At 31.6% G+C, this 25,192-nt stretch overlaps 1 protein-coding gene across 7 annotated transcripts in view; it reads left to right on the top strand.

Moving 5' to 3' along the window:
- LOC124354982 (adipokinetic hormone/corazonin-related peptide receptor variant I-like) overlaps positions 1-24,816 on the top strand; it is a 209,146-nt gene extending 184,330 nt beyond the window's left edge. For 5 of the 7 annotated variants that reach the window (XM_046805821.1, XM_046805822.1, XM_046805824.1 and 2 more), the window contains 4 exons: positions 3,531-3,735; positions 12,017-12,140; positions 14,576-14,720; positions 23,681-24,814. In XM_046805821.1, coding sequence (XP_046661777.1) covers positions 3,531-3,735; positions 12,017-12,140; positions 14,576-14,720; positions 23,681-23,866 — 660 coding nt within the window. In that variant the 3' untranslated portion in view covers positions 23,867-24,814. Of the gene's footprint in view, positions 1-3,530; positions 3,736-12,016; positions 12,141-14,575; positions 14,721-23,680 lie in introns of all 7 variants that reach the window. The other 2 variants (XM_046805828.1, XM_046805823.1) reach the window with 2 other exon arrangements.
- The last annotated feature ends 376 nt before the right edge of the window (positions 24,817-25,192 follow it).

Genomic DNA, 25,192 nt, shown 5'->3' with positions numbered 1-25,192 from the left:
TTGACGTCATCTGCCGTTGATGTGCCAATAATACAGTCCCACGCACCTCCATTTTGTAAAAATATCGTTGGCCTTACTGAGCTATATTTACACTCAATTTTCTATTAACGATCAATAGGTTTAATACTATTTGTGGCAAATGTCACAGATTGCGCTAAATCCTTATAATAATAAGAAACATGGCTTTATTTATTCTTCTATTGTATATTCCCCTCAATTATTTTTTATATTTTAGAAAATAGGCATGGCAATATTTTTTCATGTAGTCGTATCTTGTTGGAAATACGGATATGTGTAAACGAGATATTTTATCTGAAAACCTAAGGAAAGAAAGTGAACATGAATTAATGCATAATATAAGTTTCAATTGTAATAGTAAAGGTATTAGTAACAATCGTTGCGTTCTAATCTTGAAATTAATTACTTGTAGTGGTCGTGTATTTGAATGCAGCCATAGTCAATACCATCAATACCACTTTCATTAATCATCTCACACAAATTTCGGTTGGATAGATAGAAAGCAACTGTCTCTCCAGTGTTCTTGTGACGTATTTAGCGTTCATCAGTTATCTTAACGTAAAATACAGAGTAACTCAACTCCAGGAGACTTTTGCTTTAGAATAGATTGTGTTATCTGAAATATGCAGGGTGCCCATGACATAGTGTTAAATTATTTGTGAGTGTTAATACAATATAAACTTTACTCAAATATAGAAATTAAAAGTATTTATTACTCACACACACCGAAAGAAAAATTATTTTCGTTTCTTGATAAAAGCATGAACATTTCGTAAAACTTTAAACGTCATGAAGATATGCAACGGATAGTTTGCTTTATTTAACCATATCTGACTACCCCATATTATCATGAAATAGGGTCCGACACCAATGATATATTTGATTTGAATAATTCTTATTTGTAGTGGAGTTGAGCCATTTAATAGTTGGTAGTAATTTTAATATTTCGTTTACAAATCAGAAATATGCAAGAATGCATTTTGTGTATAGCTTCGTTGATGGCGATGCTAGTGCGGCTCAAAAGGAGTACATTGCCCGATATTCTGGTCGGCGAGTTCCCAGCACACAAGTATTTACAAGGCTGCGTCACCGTTTGGTAGGACGTGGATGTGCACAAGGAGCGGAGTGATTTTGAGGGCAGCAACATTTTATTACAACACAGAAGAACAAATATTGGACAGAGTTAGTCAAGAACCGGAGATTAGTTGCAGGGATCTTGAAGGTGACATCAATGTGAGTAAAGGTAAAGAATTTTGACGTGAAAAGTTTGACGTCAGCCCCATGAACCTTTTTATGTGTGGTTTCTTACGTCTGAGGTGTATAACAAAGAGGAAGGTTTGAATACGACCCAAGTTTCAGCACAGAAACGAACGGAAAGGAAGTCATAAAGTCACTGTTGGAGCAATGAGAAAGAGAAATTAAGGCCTGCATAAGAGAGAAAGAAGGAAATTTTGAAAGTAAATTGAGGTGAAACTCAAAACTGGTTTGTAGTTTTATTAAAAAAAAAATAAAAAAAAACTATGTTTGACTCATAAATGTTTGGTATCAATATCTAAGGATCTGAAAGCAGTTGTATTTTGCTAGAGAGTTTAGATACTATCGTGTTTTATACTATTGAAACCCACATAACTGTTCTTAAATGATAAAAAATAAAAAGATGTATCATAATCTCTGAAATTTTAGTTTTTGAAACAGTTTGTATAACGTTGGTTAGTCTCTAGTATGTTTTCTAAAGAATTGTGAATCTCATCTATTTTTTTAATGTAAAAAAATCAAAACTTCCCAGTTTAAGGCCATTTAATTAATATTGCTGGAGATTCGTAATTACACAAAATTTACTGTAGAATACAGTTGTGGTAACACAGTGCGAGAAATGTATGGAAATGTCATGAAGTTTTACATTTTGTACGAAATATTCATGTTTTTACTAAAAAAGAAAATGACTTTTCTCAGGGTTTTTGTGAGTAATAAAAATGTTAATTTCCATATTTGAGTCAAATTTACGTTCTATTATCACAAAAAAATGTATGGCCGCCCTGTATATTAAGTTGAACGATACATGAGCTCTGACTGTTAGCAATAGTTGTATTTAATACCTCACGTAATAAAATTAAGCTACTATTTTAACACTATACATATTAATTTCATTTCAAATATAATTTTTATTTCTCTCTGTAAATTACAAAAATTATATTACAAAGAAATGTATCCATTTCCGTGTTTAATAAAAGTATTAGTAATTTTTTTTGTGTTCTTATTTTTGTATTACCTCAAACTTGGTAAAAACAGTGCTATACAGAGCATTGTCTTATTTATTTAAAAATGCACCTTCAGATTACAATATAATTAACTTAACTCCCTAAAAAAGCTAACATTCAATATTTTATATTTAACTAACCCTCCATTTATTAAAATACTCGCCCAATTGTTTATAGGGGGAAAGCATCTGAGAATCAAAAGTCATGTTGAAACGCCACTTATCGTTCTATTATTCATTTACACACCACAGCCACAGAAGTGGTAGTGAGAAAGTAGAAGCTGTGTTTACCAGGAATGCGGTGGTCGGTCAGCAATAACAGTTTAATCATATCCGTCGAAACCTGTCGGAACCAATTGCCAATCTACAACCCCGTTTCCTCTTACACCTCGTCTCTCCTTTCATAACTCTTAATATTTTACTTCAATGCATAACATGGTAAAATTACTTCCTGAACAAACTTTCGAAGCAAGTTAGTTTTCCAACTTAAAACCATCAATCTGAAATTCGATGTTTTTTGTCCTGGAAAAGTGAAAAGAATTGTTTTATTACAAAATATGTTACATGCTCTGATTTGTGATAATAGACTGTACACAACTCCAAATTTACGAAGTGTCATACTTAATGAACTGTATGAGTTGTAAGTACTATAAAATATTCAAAGTAAATATAAAGCATAAAGTACTGTCACGTATGGTTGTCACATGGTTTTTGGTGTAATTATGTATCATATAACATTGTGACAAATGAACAAACTTGAAAACAACGTAGAATAAATCTCTCTCTCTCTCTCTCTCTCTCTCTCTCTCTCTCTCTCTCTCTCTCTCTCTCTCTCTCAAACAATGTTTGAACGCCTATTTGTACAATATTATTGGAATTAAATAAATAAAATCACTTCATAGGCAATTGGAATTAAAATGACAACCGCTTTGTCAACACGTATAGTTAAATTATAAAATCTTTTACAAGGAGCTCGAAAACTTTGTCTTCCAAACTCTGTTCCAATCTTAAACATATATTTAAAAAATCCTACCTTTTGCAAACTAGACAATGTTTACTCTCAGATCTACCTAACTGCAGCAACATCGTATCGGAAAGACGGTATGAGCTTTTGATCTTTGTCTGACCTTTTACGTCATAAATTCTGACAAATGCACAAAACAATTTAAATATTTACACATTTTCATTTTATTTGCAGTAATTGTATCACATAGCGAGGGGATATAAAATTAAAGTTTTGATTGTTGTTTTACAGGCGTGGATATTCCACGTAGAAAGTCACCCCAATGTTACATGGTATGAACAGTGCGTACACTTCAACTTCTTTCCCTCACCCTCTCACGAACTTGCCTACTTCTTCTTCGGGATGATCATGATGTACGGGCTGCCATTACTCGTCATCATCTTCTCGTATGCTTCCATCCTGGCCGAGATATATCGTCGCTCCCAAGAGCCTGGAGGTGAGATTAACTGTGTTATATATGTAATTTAATAATAATTAGATAATTGAATTAATATTAATTCAGTATCACCATACGTGATTGTTTAATATTCATGCAGTAAATAACAAAACTTATACGTACTCGTTCTATATAAACGATAATATCAACCCTTCATTGGAACAAATCATGCATAATGAATAAAGATCCAAATGAGATAGGACACACAAATATGCAGTTTAAAAACCACCCTAATATGTATTAAACAATTATATTCTTAGAACGATAACACAACCAAGTACAGATTGACTATTTGAGAGAAATTGGTAACTTCCAGTCTCTTTATCTAGTTTCAAATGGTTGGTTTTGAATTTAATAAAGCAAGAAAAAATTATTCGGGAAATAATTTTGTTTATATTTAACCTGTTAAATATCCTCCAGTTACCTACCGACTTCCACCAAAACTAACGGCGATGATGATTGGAACTAATGCGGAAAAATAAGAAAAAATAGTTTTTGGGTTTGTAAAATGCAAACTCAGTGCTTACACTATAACTTTAAATTAACCAAAATTCCTTAATAAACAGGTGTTTGAAAAGAAAGGATAAATCTTTAATATTTTCATGTTGCAATATCTAGAGATAGATTTATACTAAAATAAACTTAATGATAAAACATAATTCATGAAATTGAAGGAATACATGAAAGTATATTTACCAATTTTGAAACTAGAGTGATACATTATTGCAAAGATATAAATATAATATTGTTGATAACTAAAAATATTCTGCCATAGATAAATGTTTTTGAACGGCCCTTGCTCTTCTCTTACATCAATGTATAATAGAAACGGTACTGTCACATATTACCTCAATCTACTACACAGAAACGCCAAGAATTTCATATTTCAGTATTACTTTTCTATTGAGTCTGAAATTAAAAGAATATGATCAGCATTAACTAAAACATTACACAGGCTAGCAAAATATTAATATGTTAAGTAAATTATTGAGAATATTAAAATTTACTAAACAAAAAATGTATTTCTAAAAAAGATTTAATCAGAACCGAGAAACAATTGCTCAATTTACGTTTCTAGGAATATGCAAAAGATAAATGAGACATATGAGAATAATAATAGAGAATTTGAGTAATAGGAGGACTCTAGTTCATCGACATTTTTCCATCGTGCAAAAATCTCCAACACACAGAATACGTGGACAGAGTGATTGAATCTTTAAAGCCTCCACCGCTTTTATGTATCTACGCAAAAAATGTCATAACTCGTAACTTCCCCGAGGAATCCCGTTTCCCAAATGTTAGACTGAAAATTAAAATTACTAAAAAATCTTTATGACAAAAAAGGAATGAGTCGCCGTCATTAAATTGTTCCCAACAATTCTGTAAGGAATATATCCACCTCTATGTCACTATGCAAATTAATCATCGCAGGACCCCACTGTTATCAGTGTTATAAATAAAAGTACCAGCCTAACCATATTATAAAGTGAATAGATAATATGATGGTTGGTTTGCATCTGTAACTCGCGTGCAAACCAACCATCAAAGGAACTCCACTAACCCACAGTGTTATTGATACAAGTGCCAGCCTGAGTATATTGTAAACTGTATATATATATATATATATATATATATATATATATATATATATATATATATATATATATATTCACCTGCAAATCGCGTTACAGGTAACTACGGATAACTAATAATGACAGAAATAAATGTTTTTCTTTTTTACATTATACACAAAACATTTAAGTAGTTATAAAAAAATTCTACCCACCACATTAACACATCATATATGATTATTGAACTGAAAGAAAGATTAAAACTTAAGGGGGTTCGGTATGCCCTATCCTTCCCATGTTAATTTGGCCAATTTTATGTACCTTTTTCTCAGAAACCTTTAAAGCTATCGTTATCAAACTTTAGGACACTACTATTTAGACCTTTGTTAACATTTAGAGCGGAAGACATTATAAAAATCTATTTTAAATTTATTATTAAAAAAATTATAATTATAAATTATTTAAAAAAATTAATAAATTTTTTATTTACAACAAATTAAATAAAAACTTCTTTTTTTAACTTTTTTTCCGCTCTAAATGTTAACAAAGGTCTAAATAGTAGTTTCCTAAAGTTTAATGATGATAGCATTAAAGGTTTCTGAGAAAAAGGTACATAAAATTGGTCAAATTAACATGGGAAGGATAGGGCATACCGAACCCCCTTAAAGAAAAATCTGATGCTCCTTTTTAAAGAAATGTGATTTTATTTCGTAAGTGGCTAAAATAATAATAAATGAGCTATTTTTATTGGTACCTTTTATAATTGCATGTATTTAATCCATATAAGTAATTACAGAGTGAAATACAGTATGCTTAGACCAGCTATTTAAACTGTTATAATGTTTGAATTTGAATACGTAAACAGTTATGACTAATTATTTTGTCTTATTTACCAGATTACATGTGATACGTTTAAATGTAATGTGGTGTACGTTTAGTTACACGGAGCGAGTACGAGTGAGTTATTTCGCGTGTTGAGAGGTAATTATTCTCCTGGTTTTTGCCCCGCCGCTTCTCTCCTGGTGATATTAAATCCTTGCAATTATCATTGTTAATATTTGCACACACGGTTAGCTACAATTGTAATTGTATTTATTTCTCTAAGAACACCACGCTTATCCCTCTTGTAACAGGTAGAATAATGTTACTACAGTTTGTAACTAATTAATTTATACACTTATTACAAATGTTTTAAATGCAAGCTGAACAATGAAGACGTTCTATATAGTTGTGATACGTATGAATGATACATGCAAACTGTACATACCGAAAAAAAAAACAATTTATGTATTTAAAAACTATCCCGGTGGAGGTGTTTCAAGATGAAAGTACAGTGAAATCTGTTTTGAAAATGTTATGGATGTACTATTAATTTTTTTAATCTTATATATTGTTCTAACTACCATTGATATACATATTATATTGATAAAGTTCAAGATAGTAATTGAATGAATCAAAAATCCCCACAGGTCAAATATTCTACGCGATGAGGGTTTCCCAGTAGCCGGATGGTCAGCCCAATTGTTTCCCGTCGGATTCATTATAAATTCTGGAATTGATTAATGCGAATATGTAGAATGTTGATAAGTCACCTTCTCTTTCGTCCTTTTACATAATGTTTTTGTTTGTTTTTATCACAAACTTTTACCAACGAAAACACTCATATACAGGCATATATTTTTATATATTATATTTGTCATTTGGTAAATTGTTCACTGGATATAATATTAAACTTATAAAGGTATAAAATTATAGTTTTATAAGATGAGTGATAATCCCATGTGGATGGAAATGTTGTAACGGTCGTTTTTCATTAAGTGTAAGGCCATCTCGTTGGATTGCACTGGTGTGTACTACCGCCACCTACCTCCAGAAATTCTACATGTCGTGAGAAGACATTGGTTAATATTCTATGCTCAAAATACAATATTTGTATTTTGCCGTTTCACGTCCATGTCGACAAATAATTTTATAGTCCATAGCATTAATATATCTTTTCATTTTGTTTGGACAAAATATAACTGGATGAAAGTTTTTACAGAACAAAAGTAAGTATGCAACTAGAATCTGTAAGAATAATGAAAACGATACATTTTAATATGCTATTTTTATTCAGGATGATAACATTCTATATCTGGATATAATTCAGCTACCAATAATTAATTTTATTTGCAAGTTTGTTATTGATGATAAACTGTTTAAAAAGATAATAGGATCTCGTATTTTATATATATATATGCGTGTGTGTGTGTGTGTGTGTGTGTGTGTGTGTGTGTGTGTGTGTGTGTGTGTGTGTGTGGTTTAAACAAAGGTTTCCCGGCAAATTATACTTCTTACAGATTATTAGGTTACAAACATATAATGATTGCAAATATCCGAAATCCTTATATACATACTGAAACCTTTGATATATAATTTAAATCATTGTTTCTTAAGATTGTTGGACATTACGCAGTCATTTCCATGCACATCCAAATCTGGTAGTTTTAAGGGAGTACACATTTCTAAGTTATACATTAGAAAGGAAAAAAATATGAGTTAGAGGGAAGACTATATTAAACCCCCCACATCTGTGGGCCGCTGAGAAGAAACGTCGACCTAGTGAAGGGTGTGTACACAATCATCCATTAGGTCAAGTCCTCGACCCTTCTCAATAAACCCTTGCAGGGAAAAGATAATATTTGTCCCTGTTCATGGGACACTTAAAAATTGTTCAAGTAAAGACTTTTCATCCCTCCACTCAAAACACTTATTTTCATATGTGTGTTAATTGTGTATACGTGTTTATACATTTCAATGCCATTAAATATTCTTACATGTACCTGCAGAATAAACTGTGTAAAGTTGCTATCAGAAAAATTTTGTTATATTGATGAAGACCTGAAATCAAACAGTTGGTTTATGAGCAGTTGAGAGCTATAAAATAGATGGATAATTGAATTGGTTTCTATTCTTAATAGGATTCAACACTAAAATAATAAAAAAATTTATCCTTCAGCTTGATATTTTTGGAATTTCACAGAACATGTCTGAAAACAAATTAAAAAATTGCAGTAATCATATGAATATGTTGAAAATATTAAAATAGTCGCGAGTTATAGTATATATATATATATATATATATATATATATATATATATATGTGTGTGTGTGTGTGTGTGTGTGTGTGTGTGTGTGTGTGTGTGTGTGTGTGTGTGTGTGTGTGTGTGTGTGTGTGTGTGTGTGTGTGTGTGTGTGTGTGTGTGTGTGTGTGTGTGTGTGTGTGTAAGTATGATATTGTGTTTTTATAAAGATAAATTTACAGGGAATCATAAAAATAACACTTTTTACACATAGATTTGTAAGTACCACTTTAACTTACACTTGCATACCCCACTACCCCAACCTTATCCATCCTGGCATTCCGGAAACAGTGGAAAGGTTCTTTTAGGACCAAGTCCAATAAAGGGTACTTCATCTTCTTCTTATCCTAAGTGAAAATAAACACTTACGTGTTAAGTTGCCAAATAATTTTAAAGTACTATACCTGTAATTCATTGTAGAGAATACATTAATAACGTTTTATATATTTTTTCCAAATGAAGTGTTTTTATACATTAGTAAAACTTTATTGAACCACCGGAATCACAAGTTAATCCTTCACTTTTTGCGCCTCAGGATTTTGTATTTTATACGTTTGTTTGGAGGAAACCATGTACAGGAAACATCCGCAGATCTAATAATACACTCCATTACCCTGTTCTGGATCAAATCCAGCTCACTTTGTTTGGTCCATTAACTAGCCATGGATTATGTATTGCAATACGTTTAAAAAATAAACGAGCTCAACATGTTCAACAAAGCACTATTAGTCGTATCAAACTAGAGCAAACATTTATATTCAGTATTTAGTTTTGTTACTAACACACATCGTTTAATTATTATCTAGAGACTATTAAATATTAGTGAAATTTTTACTTTTAGTAAGTAGTTACAGCAGAGAATGCTGAAGAGTATAACCAAAACTAGTCACAAATAAATGTCAATCAAAATAAAAGTAATGAATAAACGCGATTGGCGTTATACTTGCCAAAGTATTAGAGCAAGTTATTACGGCAACCATGACACTACACAGGGTGGAATGAAATGAAACTGTTGCAGTGGAATAGTGTAAATAATGTTAATTAAAAAACAATTTCCTGAAGTAAACTTAATACTTTATGAGTAAGACAAAACACATCTACAGGAAACCCCATCAATCCGACTATAGAGTGATAAATTCATTAATTACTTTAAATAAATTCTATTGAACTTTTAGCCATTACTTGATAAATAATTCCTCATCTCAATTACCGAGTTGTTGCTCTTGCGTTTTCATACATTTGTTTTCTAGTTTGGGACAAAAAAGTAACCTTAACAATAAAATAATGCAATGGGAATCTCAGCACTTTTTCTCATCACTGGACTTGTAGCTCCCCAAAAAGTCTCTGGAAGTCTATTGTCATAGATGGCACCAGGAAAAACAGTTAATGAATCTTCAGTATGAGATGTATGATCTTTTTTCACAGTTTAGCTACCCGTACCGGTTTAAATCCAGTACAACCTCTAGAAACCGCACATCTTGATGACCAATCAAACTTGATAACTAGGATTAGCATATTTCTGGTAGAGGGTTCTACCAGAAATTTAGCCTGTTGAATACATCTACGGCCTCCTTACCAAACGCTAACGCGTGTTGTTTCTGGTAAATCTAACAGTTAAATTGTGAACCTCAGTAAACCGTTGGAGTTTTCCAATGTGTTAAAGCCACTTGGTATTTAAAATACCTTGACTTCTGATTCGAAACTTTCCTAACGGAAGTTACTGGTTCGAGAAGACACCAATAGTAAAGTTTCTCACCTTACACAGCACCTTTGAATATCATCTGTGTTTTGGTTTCGCCTTGAAGACCAAATATTCCCGACCATAATTCGCTCCATAACTACTGTGTGTATAATGCAAACAGTTGTGTAATTGTTATAGGCACGTACATCACTTAAAAGCTAACAAACAAAAACATAAATTTACCACAGCCTTTAGGCCACACAGAAAGAAACGTTATATAATGATGTTTGTTTTTTTAAAAATTAATATTGCATAAACTTATTGTTCCTATGTACTATCTATATTTATGTTTTGTGCTCTTGAAAATTCATAATACTCGTAGTTGTTAAGTTTTTATAAAGATTTATTATTCTTGTCCGTCTTAGATTTTATTACTGTTACAGAATTAATAAGTTATACTATTTCTTATTAATTTGTACTAGGTAAACCAACTGTTGTAGTGATCTCTCTCTGTGTGTGTGTGTGTGTGTGTGTGTGTGTGTGTGTGTGTGTGTGTGTGTGTGTGTGTGTGTGTGTGTGTGTGTGTGTGTGTGTGTGTGTGTGCGCGTGTGTGTGTGTGTGTGTGTGTGTGAGAGAGAGAGAGAGTTTGTTTTGGTTAGTCTAGTTTATTCTTGTTACTTTTGGTATAGATTTTAAAGTTACCCTTATATGGTATTAATTATTTAATTTCCTTTTGAATTGTGTTATTAATAATCTAAATATTTGTACATTCGCTTATGTATCCAATATTTGTATACGTTATTTTCAGTACAGTTCATTATGTCATTTTCGTTATTTACTCACGATTGTTATTGCAAGTGTTATTGTATGTACTTGTGTTGTGATGTTAAAAACTGTGTTAGTTCTAATTTTTTAATTTGCATTGATTTTACTTTTACACACTATTGTTAACTCGCGGTAGACGCTGAACGAATAAATAAAATAAAATGGCAAGTTAGTCAGAAAGCAGAAAATGTTATTCATAGAAGACGTACACAATAAAAATTGCAAAATCCTGGAACACTTTTGAATTTGATTTTAAGACTAACCTCATAGTACGACGACATATTTTGTCATGCAGGTTAGATAGCCGGGGGTTCAATGCAGAGAACGTAATGAGATGCAGTATTATTAAGTGAGTGTTTATTATGCTTGCAGGCATCTACATGACAACTAATGACCATTCTTGAATTTATAATCCCCTATGTGTGTATATATATATATATATATATATATATATATATATATATATATATATATATATATATATTGCACTATTTGCTGATTCATTGAAGGTTTTACCCTACACCATGTCATCTGTATAAGAAGATTATTAAAAGAAGCATTTATTATATAGACATTTTAAAACATCTATCATACGTAATAGTACCTTTTTGTTATGCTCTGTGTCGTTCTTATAAAATTTAAATAAAGGAAAAGTCAGTAAAGAGCGAGGTTTTCAGTAGGTATAAAAACCTGCACCATCTGGGCAGGATTTGACCGTACTCTATGTGTTACTCAAACAAACTCAAACGCCATAGATCGTGCTTATAAATACCTTGGGTCTTCGGCTTATAGATTTTTTCTCCCCCCAGGCCCCTAAGTAGGGTAATTTCCAAACCCGGGGATAAGCGGAATTCGGTGATAAGTTAAGCTTTTAATGTGGCATCACACTATTATATCAATTGCTACAAACGGTCTTAAAAGTTATACGAAAATTATATGCTTTGGCAGTTTTATGAGTTTTTTTATAAATTTCTTATTTCAAAGTGCATTTTGAAGATATACTGTATTGGAAATCCAAGATTACAATGCAATTCAACATTATAAATGATTACGTTGTATTTGAACCTTTTCACTATGTTTAGACAATTTCCGGAGGTCAAGTCTCGGATTTCTGAGCCGGGCGAAGAGTCGAACACTCAAAATGACAGTCACCATCGTCAGCGTGTTCGTTGTCTGCTGGACTCCCTACTACATCATATGTGTGTGGTAAGTTGACATAAGTTTTGCCTGAACTTTGCAAATCCATTATGAATATTTTCTTTGTTATAGTCAGCACTAACACGCCTTATTATTCTTTTTGTAAGGGGTGGCCTATTGTCATGCCCTAAAGCCTCGAGGATCTTTTGATCACTCCAAAAGTGTATTGAAACCAACGAGTTTATAATTTCAGCAGTCTCTCAAACTACTCTTGCCCAGAATTCCAAAAATGGTAGAACGCTCCCTTGTTACTACAGGGCAGTCCAAGAGTAGGTGTTTAGCAGTTTCCTTCAGTCCACAATCTATAAAGCGGATTATTCCAAAAATGCCAACTATTGAAAGATGATTTATCAGGAACCCATGTCCCGTAATCAGACCAATAACCAGCCAGAGAAGACTACTTAAAAAGATGGATCAGACGCTATCCTAAGGAAAGGTGACTGGAGAACGTTTATGGATCTTAGTCTACTGGTTCTAAGAACCGGATGTAATCCCCACCTGCCTACATACACTGTGTGAACCCACTCGAAGCAGCCTTACAGGAATTGCACAGAAAGTTTGAATCTTTGTCATGTTTAGACGCCGAGCCTAGGTTACCGTAGATATCAATTCTTTACCGTAGATATCAATTCTTTACCGTATATATCAATTCTTTCATTTCCAAAGACCCCCTCATGACCAGTAACCCAAAAAAGAGTCTCGTATTGTTGATTTGCGAATAAATAACCTGTTAGCAATTCCAGGTGAGTTTAGAGATGCCATCCTTAGGATACCGTACTTGTCTGCACGGTCACCATATCTCCATTTTGCCAAGCAGAAAATCCCAAACGTTGATAGGGAGGTTATTTTAATAACATTAGTCTACATGTGGAACCCATGAGTTTGGATGAGTTCGGCAGAAAGAAGTGTAGAGGTTGGGCCTTCACCTATATACTCTCATTTAAAAGAAAGGTATTAATAAATATGCTGTTGTCCAATCAGTGCTGCCGAAATAATTTATTTGTAAGGCAAGAACGTTTCTGGTATACGCAATGTGTACGGTTAGGGACATTTTCCAATATACGTTACTATTTAATTTTATATTATTGAGAGTAACAAACTATATTACTTAATATATTTGTATGATGTTATAAAAAGAGCAACGAAATGGGTGACATCTAGTAGATATTACAAAAGAATGCTAAGCGAGAACATGTGGCGGTATCATTACCCGTTAATGTAAGATAAAATGAGAGAGTACTAACATAATTATTGGTGCCAGCTTGTCGTGAAAGGAACTTGGTTTGGACCAATTTAAAGTTTACCGTCATAATGAAGAAGTTTTGTGAGCTTACTTCCTCTTGAAACTTTTGAATTATATTCACACATCCTTTTTTGTTGTAAAGAAAGTAATAATTTATTATTTGATACTGGAAGAGAACTAATTGAAAGGTTAAAGGTTTATTGATTTATAATAATAGTTTCGTCTTTATTTTATACCATAGTTTTTACGTTTGGTTTAACTTGATTTATTTGATAAAAAAATTAGCTTAGTAGTATCGGGAGTTCAGCTATGTAATTTTTAACTTGTCGAGTTTGATTTGAGATTTATTTCATGTTTTTCGTTTTGCATTTCGTTTTAAATTGGCCATGACATATAATCACTGTACATATTAGTTCAGGAATAGTTTCCAATATTTTGAAAGTCGTTTAAAATAAAGAAAGATTTGAAATTGTACGTGATATTCCTGTTATTCTTTACCGTAATATGTGTTAAAGGAAGTAAAATATAATGTTACAATAACGGTTTACATACTAGTTTAAAGTTAGATTATTTTACAAGAGCTTAAAAAACAAGAGCTACGTAAAATATAATTATTATGCGTATTTATAACCTGTCACTCAAATGTCGTTCATTTCAAGAATCATTCTTGACGATGGAACACGACTAACTAAGAACATTTGCTAACTTTGTATCACAACTACAGAAAAGCACTGTTTGTTGTATGTATTAATTTTATAGTTTCTATTATGGCGATACATAACGATGGAGTCAATATTATCTTTTAAATTACATGTTTTTAATATAAATATTGAATTAAAACTACACACGAGTGTTGAAATACACTTGAGGGCTGGAATCTGTATTCCGAGTCCATTTGAAGAAATCCAAAAAAGTCGGTGACAAAGAAGTTTAATACGAACTGTTTACTTCGTTTCAACTTCAGAGACACATATACCACTAAAAATCCCTGTCTTGGTTCCCAACAGCCACCTAGTGTAATCTAAATGAAGAGGTGCTCGCATTGTATCATGAGGTGCACAATTGAGTGTACACACTGCACTGAGCGGTGAACTCACATTGTATTAACCCTTACCGTCATAGCTAGTGTATGTATAAAACTGTGCTGTTTAAAAATCAGTTGGATTGATTTCTATAAATCAGTTAACCCCGGTGTCCACAGGTACTGGTTGTTCCCCGACTCCGCAAGGGAATTGGACCAGCGCGTGCAGAAAGGACTGTTCCTGTTCGCTTGCACCAACTCCTGCATGAACCCCATAGTGTACGGCGTGTTCAACATCCGGACGAGGCGTCGAGCTCCCGGCCAGGTGAGACATCGAAGCGTCTCCTCCACCAACTGCACCTCGGACATCCGCCTGCCGGCCTTGTCCATCTCGCTCCGCAACGTCGAGTGACCCAGCGCCGCGGCGCCGCGGGCCGTGCGGGTCGACCTGACGCGAAATGTGGTCTACAGCTCGGTACACACTTGTGGCTGTGACTACCGGTGTCAATGTGACACTCTCACGATTGTGTGACCCCGGCCCCTGCCACAACCCGCCAGCCGTCGGTTACAGTACGCTTAGAGACGTTTAAACAATACACTAGGTCCGACCGCCCCTTAACCGTCAACTTTGATCAAGTCTCACCATGAGTCGTTATCCAATAATGAGGAAATTTGTCGAGCAAGTCGTAAATTCTATTTATGATTTTATTCCATTGTGGTTTATAAATATTACAAGCCATCAACTAAAGCTAAAAATACTCAACCTTATTTAGTATATAACTTATATTATCTGATTAATTGTCAGTAATAATTTGATAGTTAAAGTGACTAGTATACTATTCCAGAATAAGAGATAATTTAGTTAAATAACTTATTTATTATTTATTGAGATGTTTAAGTTGTTTGTTCAATTTTATTTATTTTACAATATAACAATGAAATTAAATATTGAATTCCTTCATTACAGAAGCGATAGGCCTTAAAAACTCTTTCTGGCATTTAGCTTCTAAACACAAATATAGAAAATAAAATGTAATCATTCCTTCTACAAAATTTAACAGTACATAGAACTAAAAGTGCGTTTAATAATAAAGTACATAATGCAAATAATAATAAAATTTACATTTTAAACAGTCTATGAAAACTAAGTATAAACGGGAAACTTTAAAATTTATAGTTTTCATTTCAGTTAGTTTCAGTTATAGTCTTTTACGTTTCTAGTTTCAGTTTTGTTTTTAAATAGCAGGGCAGTTTCCAAAAAGGAAAATTTAATTATTATAACAATCATCTTTTATTATGTATAAGAATATTATAAGAATAAACCAAAATATCAAATAAATTTTCGTCCAATCTGTCACTAATTTCTAATAGTTTGAAAAATTGAGTTACATAACTAAAGAATATACACGTTTACAAGTTTTATTTTCTGTTACACCAAATAAAACTATTACAATGTTATACACACTACTAAAATGTAATATTGGGTTTTAATTGTCATTTTCTAAAACCTCATCAACCAATATCTGCTAAAAGTTACTCAATAGTAGAATATATCGATTATTTTTCGTAGTAAACACGACGGTGACCGTGCAAATATTTATATGTCAGAGATGCAGAAACATCGTTTTATACCCACCCCACCCAAACACCGTCCATAAAGGTTTTTATCGGTTTAATTATTTATTGATACATTATAAAAATTATATTTAAGATACTAAAATAATTGTATACTATCGTGATATTTTAAACTGAACGCTTTTTCTGTAAACCGAGCTGTTGTAGATTATTAAAATATGAAATGGCAGATAGTTTTGAGAGAATTACCAAAGCTTATGTGTTCTTTACACATTCTATAAGCCCAAACTTATCACAACTAAAATATTTATGTAAAACTATATATACAACAAGATTAAAATTAATCACAAATTAAATTTTCAGATTCGGACTAAACCTCCTTTACGCAAACAAAAGAATTATAATTTATATAACATTCACTGCGTACATCTATTTTATATTTGTATTTACATCCAAAATAAAAGACCATGGCATATTTTAATTGTATAAGATCTATAATCCTGCATAATGTTATCCAAACTTCACACTTACTGTCATAAAAAAATACAAATAAACACCTATGTGATAAGTATTGTTTCGACAGTATATATTCAGCTGAAAGAAATCTGAACAAACAATTAGGTAAAACCCTAATATGAGTATCAGCTAAGAATAGAAATACCCTATGGATACGTTAAGGAAATATGTTTTATATTTCAGAGAGTTTAACCTGCCAAGAGGCGTTTCCTCTTGGAAACGAAATCCTTCCAAAGGTCGTTTTGTAAAGATGACATTTCGCTTGTCAATTTCCTTACCCAGTTAACTCTAACAGGCAAATTTGTATTACTGGTACCATTTCAGAAGAAACATATTCTTTTCTCTTATTAGCTTGTGTGGTTTAATATTTGATTTCAGTAAATACAACTAAAATTTTATAAATATACTGTAATATACGTGGAAATTACATTTAGGAGACAATATGGGTAAGAACAAAGATTTCATTCCAGGTTATTTTACTGTTTTAAGGCCTAATAACTTCCATTAAAGAAATGAATAAGGGTTTAATTTAAAATATTAGGATCGTAATACAGTTTTATATTGTATAGCATTGAAATGAATTTAATGTAATAAATATCCTCTCAATAAATAATTATAAACATCGTAACATGAATTGTATCAACGTTAAATAGTCACTAAGAGGGTATTCATTCTGAAACATTGAACATATCTTTCTCTGCAACATTTAGTAATGTGTGTAGGTAAAAACTAACCAGAAAATAAATAACTCAACTAATTTACTGAAGTTAGGTATGATTGCTATCTCATTGTAATATATAATATACATCTTAATCTGACAACCCTTGTACAGTGTTTACTTCAGCTTATGGTAAATTTGTTTTTTACCCGAAACCCTAAGATTGAGAGCTTTATTTGTATTTCATAAATAGTTTCTTTATTACAGCAGCCCTACCTGCTTAGTCCTATTCACATTCTTTTATAAATTCGATAGAACAATTTCCAAAATATTTACAATTCTGGACTAAATACTTTAATTACATTTTGTTATTGGTTTTATTGACATAAATATGAATCCGTGGCATTAATATTCATAACAGAATTGTTTAATATATATAATATTACTATTCAGTTTATACCGTGTAATTATATATAAAACTTTTTATTAAACACATGAATGATCCAAATACAATACATGATTAATTTATACTGATAAACCTATAGTTTAAATGAACATTTAAAAAAAGTATATAGAAAAATATTGAATTATATTTAATTGGTAGAATTACATATAAAATATCCCATGGTCTTTTGTTGAAGTGGAGTTACAAGTATATAAATAGTCGTTTTGACCACTATCATTACTTTCAGTTTTATTGCTCTTTAATACAAAAGTGTAAAATTCAAAAATATTTCGACGTTTTACTACAGATAAAAAATGCTTGGATTTATTTATATGTAAATTGTTAAACATGTATAATTGATGAATGGATGGATACTGTATATCAAGACACACAAATAACGTTTACGTCATGATACACTGTTACACTTACGAGTATAGTCCCACCGTTCCGTACATCTGACGCTTCTGCTGTGATGACCTTGAACATAAAAACCCTCGCTCAATGTCGGTTGTGTAGTTCTCACATTCCTACTTTTGTAATATACCTTATTTTTATTTTCTTGTTATTTATGTAAACGCTATTGCATCCTTGTCAGCATTCTTGATTCTTGTTCATTATTGTAAATGAATTGAATAAATATTATTTTTACTTAGCCTGTGTTGTACTTTTTTATTTTTTGGCTTGCATGAGGGTGATATTGAGTGAAATTGATTATAATATTGACTTATATATTGTGTAAACAAATGTGTGTTCTCCTGAACTGCATTAAAACTTTGTATCTACTTTTGTATTTCATTGAAATCAAAGGTGTTTCATGTTTTTTAAAGAGAAAGTTAAAAACTAGATAATATATTATTTTATTAACCTTTCTTGCTTTGACTCAATGTCAGCCTTTCTGCCTTGCCGTGTGTTGTCTTGCTTATGCGTCATCAACTATCATCAGGGCCGACCTTAGGCAGGTGCGAACTTGGCTGCGGTCAGTCCCGGCTGAAATAATTGAGCCCCGCACTAAATGTTTTGCACCAGGCCTCACACCAGATGAGGCCGGCCCTGACTATCATCCATATCAGCCTTTAATTTAATGCTTAGGCGCTGTTGTCATTGTTGACATTGAAACAGTGTACTGTCTTCACGATCCATACTAGTTCCATACGTCAAAATAGCTGTTATGGAAGGAACAATTTTGGCAATACTAATTTTTGGGAGTACTAAGGATACAACATTCATGGAATATTGGTAGGTTACGTATAATAACTCACATTGTAATGCAGATACGTTTCTATGACATGGTGGTTTTCTACAATTTTTGACAAACATCGTTTTATATAGAAAAGCCACCTTTAATACTAACAAGTGGCCATAAATTTGTCCACATTTGCTGGAAACTTGTAATTTGACACATTTAAGCTTATTCTCGGCAATAAACAGTGAAATTAATACAATTGGAATAATGATTTCTTCTAGTAAATTATTCCCAATTATATAACTTATAGCGATATTTTCATAAACCGGTTAAACATCAACAAATAGTTATTACATACAAAAAACTTAAAAACAAACAAATTAGTTTTATCGCAGCTGTAATTGCTTTCCTATTTTGTTTTTCGAAAATTTGGTTATTTTTACTAAAAATAGTTTATTGAATTATATAACTATATATATACATATATATATATATATATATATATATATATACATATATATATATATATATATATATATATATATATATTATAATATGTATACACATAATACAAGTATGTGCGGACTCCTGGTTTAGAAACGTTCCTGGCATTTGTCTGTTAGTTGTCATAAATTATTGTATTCATATTATTTAAATACTGTAATTTTAGTCTTCTCAATAATCTCACAGTACAGAATAAAGGATTGGAAGGATTGTGAAGGAAACAGGATTTTCGGACTTTGGCCATTGTTCAGTGATACAAAAAGTAACACTACGTTTTGAGGGCTAAAATCTGATCTATTTCTCAGGTCAACAATAACCTAACACCTAACTGTAATCTACGTTACAATAAACCAACATACCAATAGCTAAATCAATCGCAACGGCAATGTCGTGTGTCAGTTCCATGAACTACAACTCTAAAAGATACATTTTATAAAAGCAAAACTATGATATATATATTAAAACTGAATTGTAGAATACAGGTCACAATAGTTATGCAGTCACCGACCTATAACTTATAATCTTTAACTAATATCTGTAACTTGAATTTTTCGTATAACATAACCTCAATATTCTGGATCATACTCAAATTAGACCCATGAATTTAATTTTCTTTTCTTTTATTCTTTAAATCTCATAAGAAACTCGGGATTATTAAAGTTGTTAGTTCTAAAGAAACTGTTGGAAACTTGAATAGTCATCTTTTCACGGTAAAAGAGTTATTCTCGTAATTTTTTACTACTTACATTATGCAGACTAATTCGTGGTGGACTTAACAGCCTGGTCAGGTTACATCCATGGTCACCTCTTTAACTTGGTGAACTTAATATTTTGGATGGTCTAATCACGTGATGTAGTTAATCTCTTAGTGAAATTAACACGGAAATATTAATCCTTTGTCACTGAAACTTCTGGTCAAACTTAAAAGACTGGTGAACAACATATAAACTATTTTCAACATTTTCTATTGTTAAACTTTACCTCTTTTAAGCTTAATACACTTTTAAACTCAAAGCACCGGTGTACTTAAACCATTTATAAACATTTACGGATTGCTCAAATTAAAACCTACCCCACATAACCCCTTGCTTAACGTAAGGCTCAGCTTAACTTATTCTTGTGTTATTAACTTAACTAATGTTTAACTCAACCATCCGCTCAAGTTTACCAACAGATTTTTTTAATGATGGGGCAGTTATAGTGAGAAACCTCGTACTTAAGAGACATTGTAATCTCCGACAAACATTTTCAGTAACTCTAATTATTAAATATAAGTGAGAGTGAGATGTAGTAGATGAGATTAGGATGAAATTAAAAACTGTATGAACAAAACATGTCCTTGTGGGAAATTTATCACTACGAGTAATATTATTTTGTAAATTAAAGTGTTTTTGCAAAATAAGAGCAATCCTAATGATCTTTTATGTCTAATTACTCTTGGACAAATAATGCATGTGTGAATAGGAAGTGGTTCAAGTGTAATTTTTGTAATGTAAGATGTGTATATGATTATAATATTTCGTTTCTTAATGCGTTTTTAGATTTAAAAGCAAGTAAGTGTTATAGCATAATACTGATACAAAATACTGTATACAAATAAAGTTTGAGTAAAACTGAAATCAAACATAAATTAAAAATTGAAAACATAGTTCACCTTATATTGGATTCTCCATCTGTATTTTAAGAGATATGGCAAAATATCATAAGTTTTATAAATTAAAATATCCTGGAAATAAAAATAAAAAGATACATCTGTAAATGAACATGAATATTTTTAATGAAGTATTTGTGGAACTACGTCAGTTATTACTCGACATTGATATTTTACGTTGGAAAAATTAAAATATGTTCTTTGAAGAATATTATACGTACTGTAGACTCTAGTAAGTAATATAAATTCACTTCATAGCCGGTTCTAAATCTATTGGCAGTGAGATTAATTGTGCATAGTCAAACAGCAAAGTTGGATGATACTCACTAAACTCTGTGAAAAGAAAGTTTCGGCAGATAAGATTTCCTGCAGTGTATAAATTCATCATTGATCATCCATTTTGTGATTATATTTCAACTACTGCGCCAACACCGAAGTTTTGTAATATTGTCAATGGCGTCACATTCAGTATTATTGATGTTTAAACTCCATGTTAAAATATAGGCTACGTATGATATTCACAATATATTTCATAAATATTAGACCTTTGATTTTATTTACTATAGTTTTAGAATGTTTGTTGTATTTTTTAACTAAGCCACTCTTTTCAACTAAGACATTAATTTTTCTTATATAACTCTTCTTCCTACAGCTTTTCCGACTTGTACTGATTTCCATTGACCAAGATTTAATAAATCAATTTATTGAATATGGATAAAATACTTTGCAATCGGAGTTTACTTGAATTCGTACTCTAAAAAGATGCCGAAACTAATACGTATTGTGAAGTATACCTTGGAATGAATAATTCCTAATATTTCCAAGGAGTATATATTTTAAGAAACATTTTTGAAAAGTTTACTACCAATAGACATCGATATCAGAACAAGTGTGATATTTGCTTTTATACTTCATGAAGTTGTTGTTTAAACAAACGAGTTTAGGGTAAATTGTCACTTTCCAGATAATACAACAAATAAAGGGACTTAGTAACCAAGATTTTTTATTTTCAGTTAACGCTATAAGGTACCAGACAGTATAAATATAAAATTATTTAATTCTACACGCCTGTCACAACTGGGAATATAAGGTAAGCATATATACTTCAACATCCATACGATATCCATGCTTGGGGTCAGTATAGATCAAGTTTTGAATTTAAAGCAAGGGTTATACTGCTAATACAAGTATACCAAGGCTCTGGCATAGGAACCAGTAGTTTTGCTGTTTTACTAATATTATACATGTTATAAAATAAAACATTTTCTTCCTGCAACACACCGGTCATTTTTTTAAATCTAAATTGACAATTTAGTACTATTCATTTTAACTGTGCCTCCATTGTTATCTCTAAAACGTCTAAAATTAAAAGCTAGCTCTTTATGCTATATTATTATTACTTTTGTAATTTCCTCGTAGCCTTAAGATTTGTAGTAATATATACGTAATTTTATTTCCTTATTCTCTTTTGTTTCCACATAGGCCAAACAGCCCCATATACCTGCAATGTTATATAGCCTAATATTTATTTGAGATATGTCATAATTTGGCTTTCTTCGAGTCTCGTTTATCGTTTTGCATTTACTGTATATAAATAAAAAAAGTAATACCAAGTTTACTCTAACAATGTAATTAATGCAACTGTATATATTCTTAGAAGATTTTTTGCCTATACGTCTGTATTGCGTATAACAATACAATGGTGAATTACCAACAAATTCCAGGTGTTATGGACTTTTAATTTACCAAAATATTTAATATGAAGCTTAACATTCTCTATTAACTTTCTTGTAAGAACTTAGAGGTGTTATTCATTAGTCTATACTTTCTTCTTGGAGATATGTTCACTTAACGTACATGAAGCTATGCTATAGATCTTCCATAAGGAAAATGGTAGGATTTAAATAATCAATAGGGTATTTGGTAATTATAAAGATCTATGGGTTTTCACAAGGGGTAAACAACAGATTACTGTTAGTTTCGATTATTGATGTGAGTCTGCATTGTTGTAAGGTAACGCATAAGTAATCTAAGCTTGGATTGAGGTACTACGTCATGGGATGTTCTTATTTTATCGCCGCACTATTGGCAAAGGTCATTTTCGATCGGTACTTTTCCGTTCTCAGAACACTTTAATTGATTTGGTACGAAAAAATAAAAACATCCCTCGAAAAAATACCTCAATTAAATCTCAAGTAGCTTAAGCAACAATGTACAACAATGTAGACACCTATAATCTACATACAAAGTGTCCTAACAATAATCAAAACTAATAGAACGTTTTCAATGGTATACACATGATGTATCTTTATAAATAAGTGCCATGAGTATTTTGGGAAAGTATCTTATGAGCCAGTACTTATTGTAAATAACAAATTATATACTTATAAATATGAGTATAGTACAAATATCACTCTTAGAATCACTAATATTTCAATATTTCAGTACAAAACCCACAGAAATAAAAAACGGAAATCAATATATTAAGAAATATTCATAACTACGTATTTACACCTTCCTACGAGTATTATATTTTGACAAGACATGATCATAAAATTATACGACGTGATCATTTGTAATTTGATGCAATAGTATCTTATCTCGTAATGCACATATATAAAAAAAGGCAGTACTCTTCTAAATTACCAAAGTCTCAAAATATATCGGATTAGTAAAAAAAACCTCACCGAGGTGTGGGAGATCCTTTTATAAGTCTTCCTCTGCTCATATTTTCAAGCATGTTCTGCCCACAGCGGACCCAGACTCTGGACTCCAGGCACGACACGGTGGACGTGGTACGTCTGGTCAGCTGGAAGAGGTCAGCATCCACTCCGGTCGGCGGTAACAGGAGGAACTACTGTCACACCTGCCGTTCCCGTAGTCGTCAGTCCAACTGCGTGCTCATGTTGGATGGCATCACCATGATCACGCCTCAATGAGACAGGCTATCACATGGCTACAGTGATTGTGTCATGTGATCTCGATAGAACTTTAACATAGATACTGAGTGAAATCAGACTTTTATTTAACAAGCAACAACAGTCGCAGAAATATTTTAAACTACAACTTTCAAGAGACTTTAGGTTTTGTAAAGTTTTTCTTCCATTGGTTGACTAATTTTATAGCATTTGAAAAGTATTCACAATTGTAAAGAAACCACGCCCAGAACACAGTGCTCGTTCTATCTATATCTCAGTAGTTGTCTGCAATTTCTTTATTGGAGAGGACGATCCCCTCTTTGCCAAATCTACATTAAAAATATCTTATAAAGCAGCCATATAGCCTTTTCTAAGTATACAGTAAGGGCCAAATAAGTATACGACCTGAAAATGTCCTGAATAAAGACGATTAATGAGATTCAAATTAAGAATAGCAGTTAGAAAGATAAGACATTTTGTTAGCTTATCCTTAAAACTGCATGATATGAAGAGGATAGTGAAATGTAAACAATAAAATCTGAATATCGAATGATGGATATACTACATGACGTATAATTCCCTAAACTGAAAATTAGTAAACCAATAACTAAGGTATTATCATAATATTACAGACGTTCAAATAAGCCCTACTGATTTAATCTAAAGTCTTCAAATACAATAGATTTTTTTATTTAACTTTGCTTGCATAGGTTGAGAACATACCACATGTAATGAATGGTTTAGCTGTGCATAATGAAATTGGATCCTCTGGCAAGGCTCTCTTGTGTATTGCTGCAATGCAATTATGACTGCAATTATATATTGTTTGTTGAACATGAGTTAGGGTTTTGATATATAATCATAAATTAAAAGGAGTTTTCTCACATGAATAAGCACTATAAACAGAAAGTAGATTTGTGAATTGTTTTCGCATAAACATTTATATTAGTGGAATGTTCTGGATTTCTACTTAGAAAAATAAATAATAATTGTTTTTCATGTAATATTTATTCAAAAGTTTGACTTTAAACATTACATAAGAGACTTTATTGTAATTGTTAGAACTTATTGTAAAACATATTTTTAACAGGTGTACAGCAAAAATGTAACATGTTCAAAATGTAATTATGTATATACTTTATAACTTATTTTGTGAAAAAAGTGAATAAAAACATCAATGTATAACTATTAATTTAGCTGCTTTTAACTGTTTTATTATTATTTTGGAATTGTCTTAACTACAATTTACGTGTGCTATGGTAGAAGCAGCACACTATGAGATATCAAATTTTATACACAACATCAAATATTTTAAATTGAAGAACAAAAATAATCATTATTAACAAC

This window comes from Homalodisca vitripennis, chromosome 2 (assembly GCF_021130785.1).
Source record: "Homalodisca vitripennis isolate AUS2020 chromosome 2, UT_GWSS_2.1, whole genome shotgun sequence".
Taxonomy (NCBI): Eukaryota; Metazoa; Arthropoda; class Insecta; order Hemiptera; family Cicadellidae; genus Homalodisca; species Homalodisca vitripennis.
This window is presented reverse-complemented; position numbering and strand designations above follow the sequence as displayed.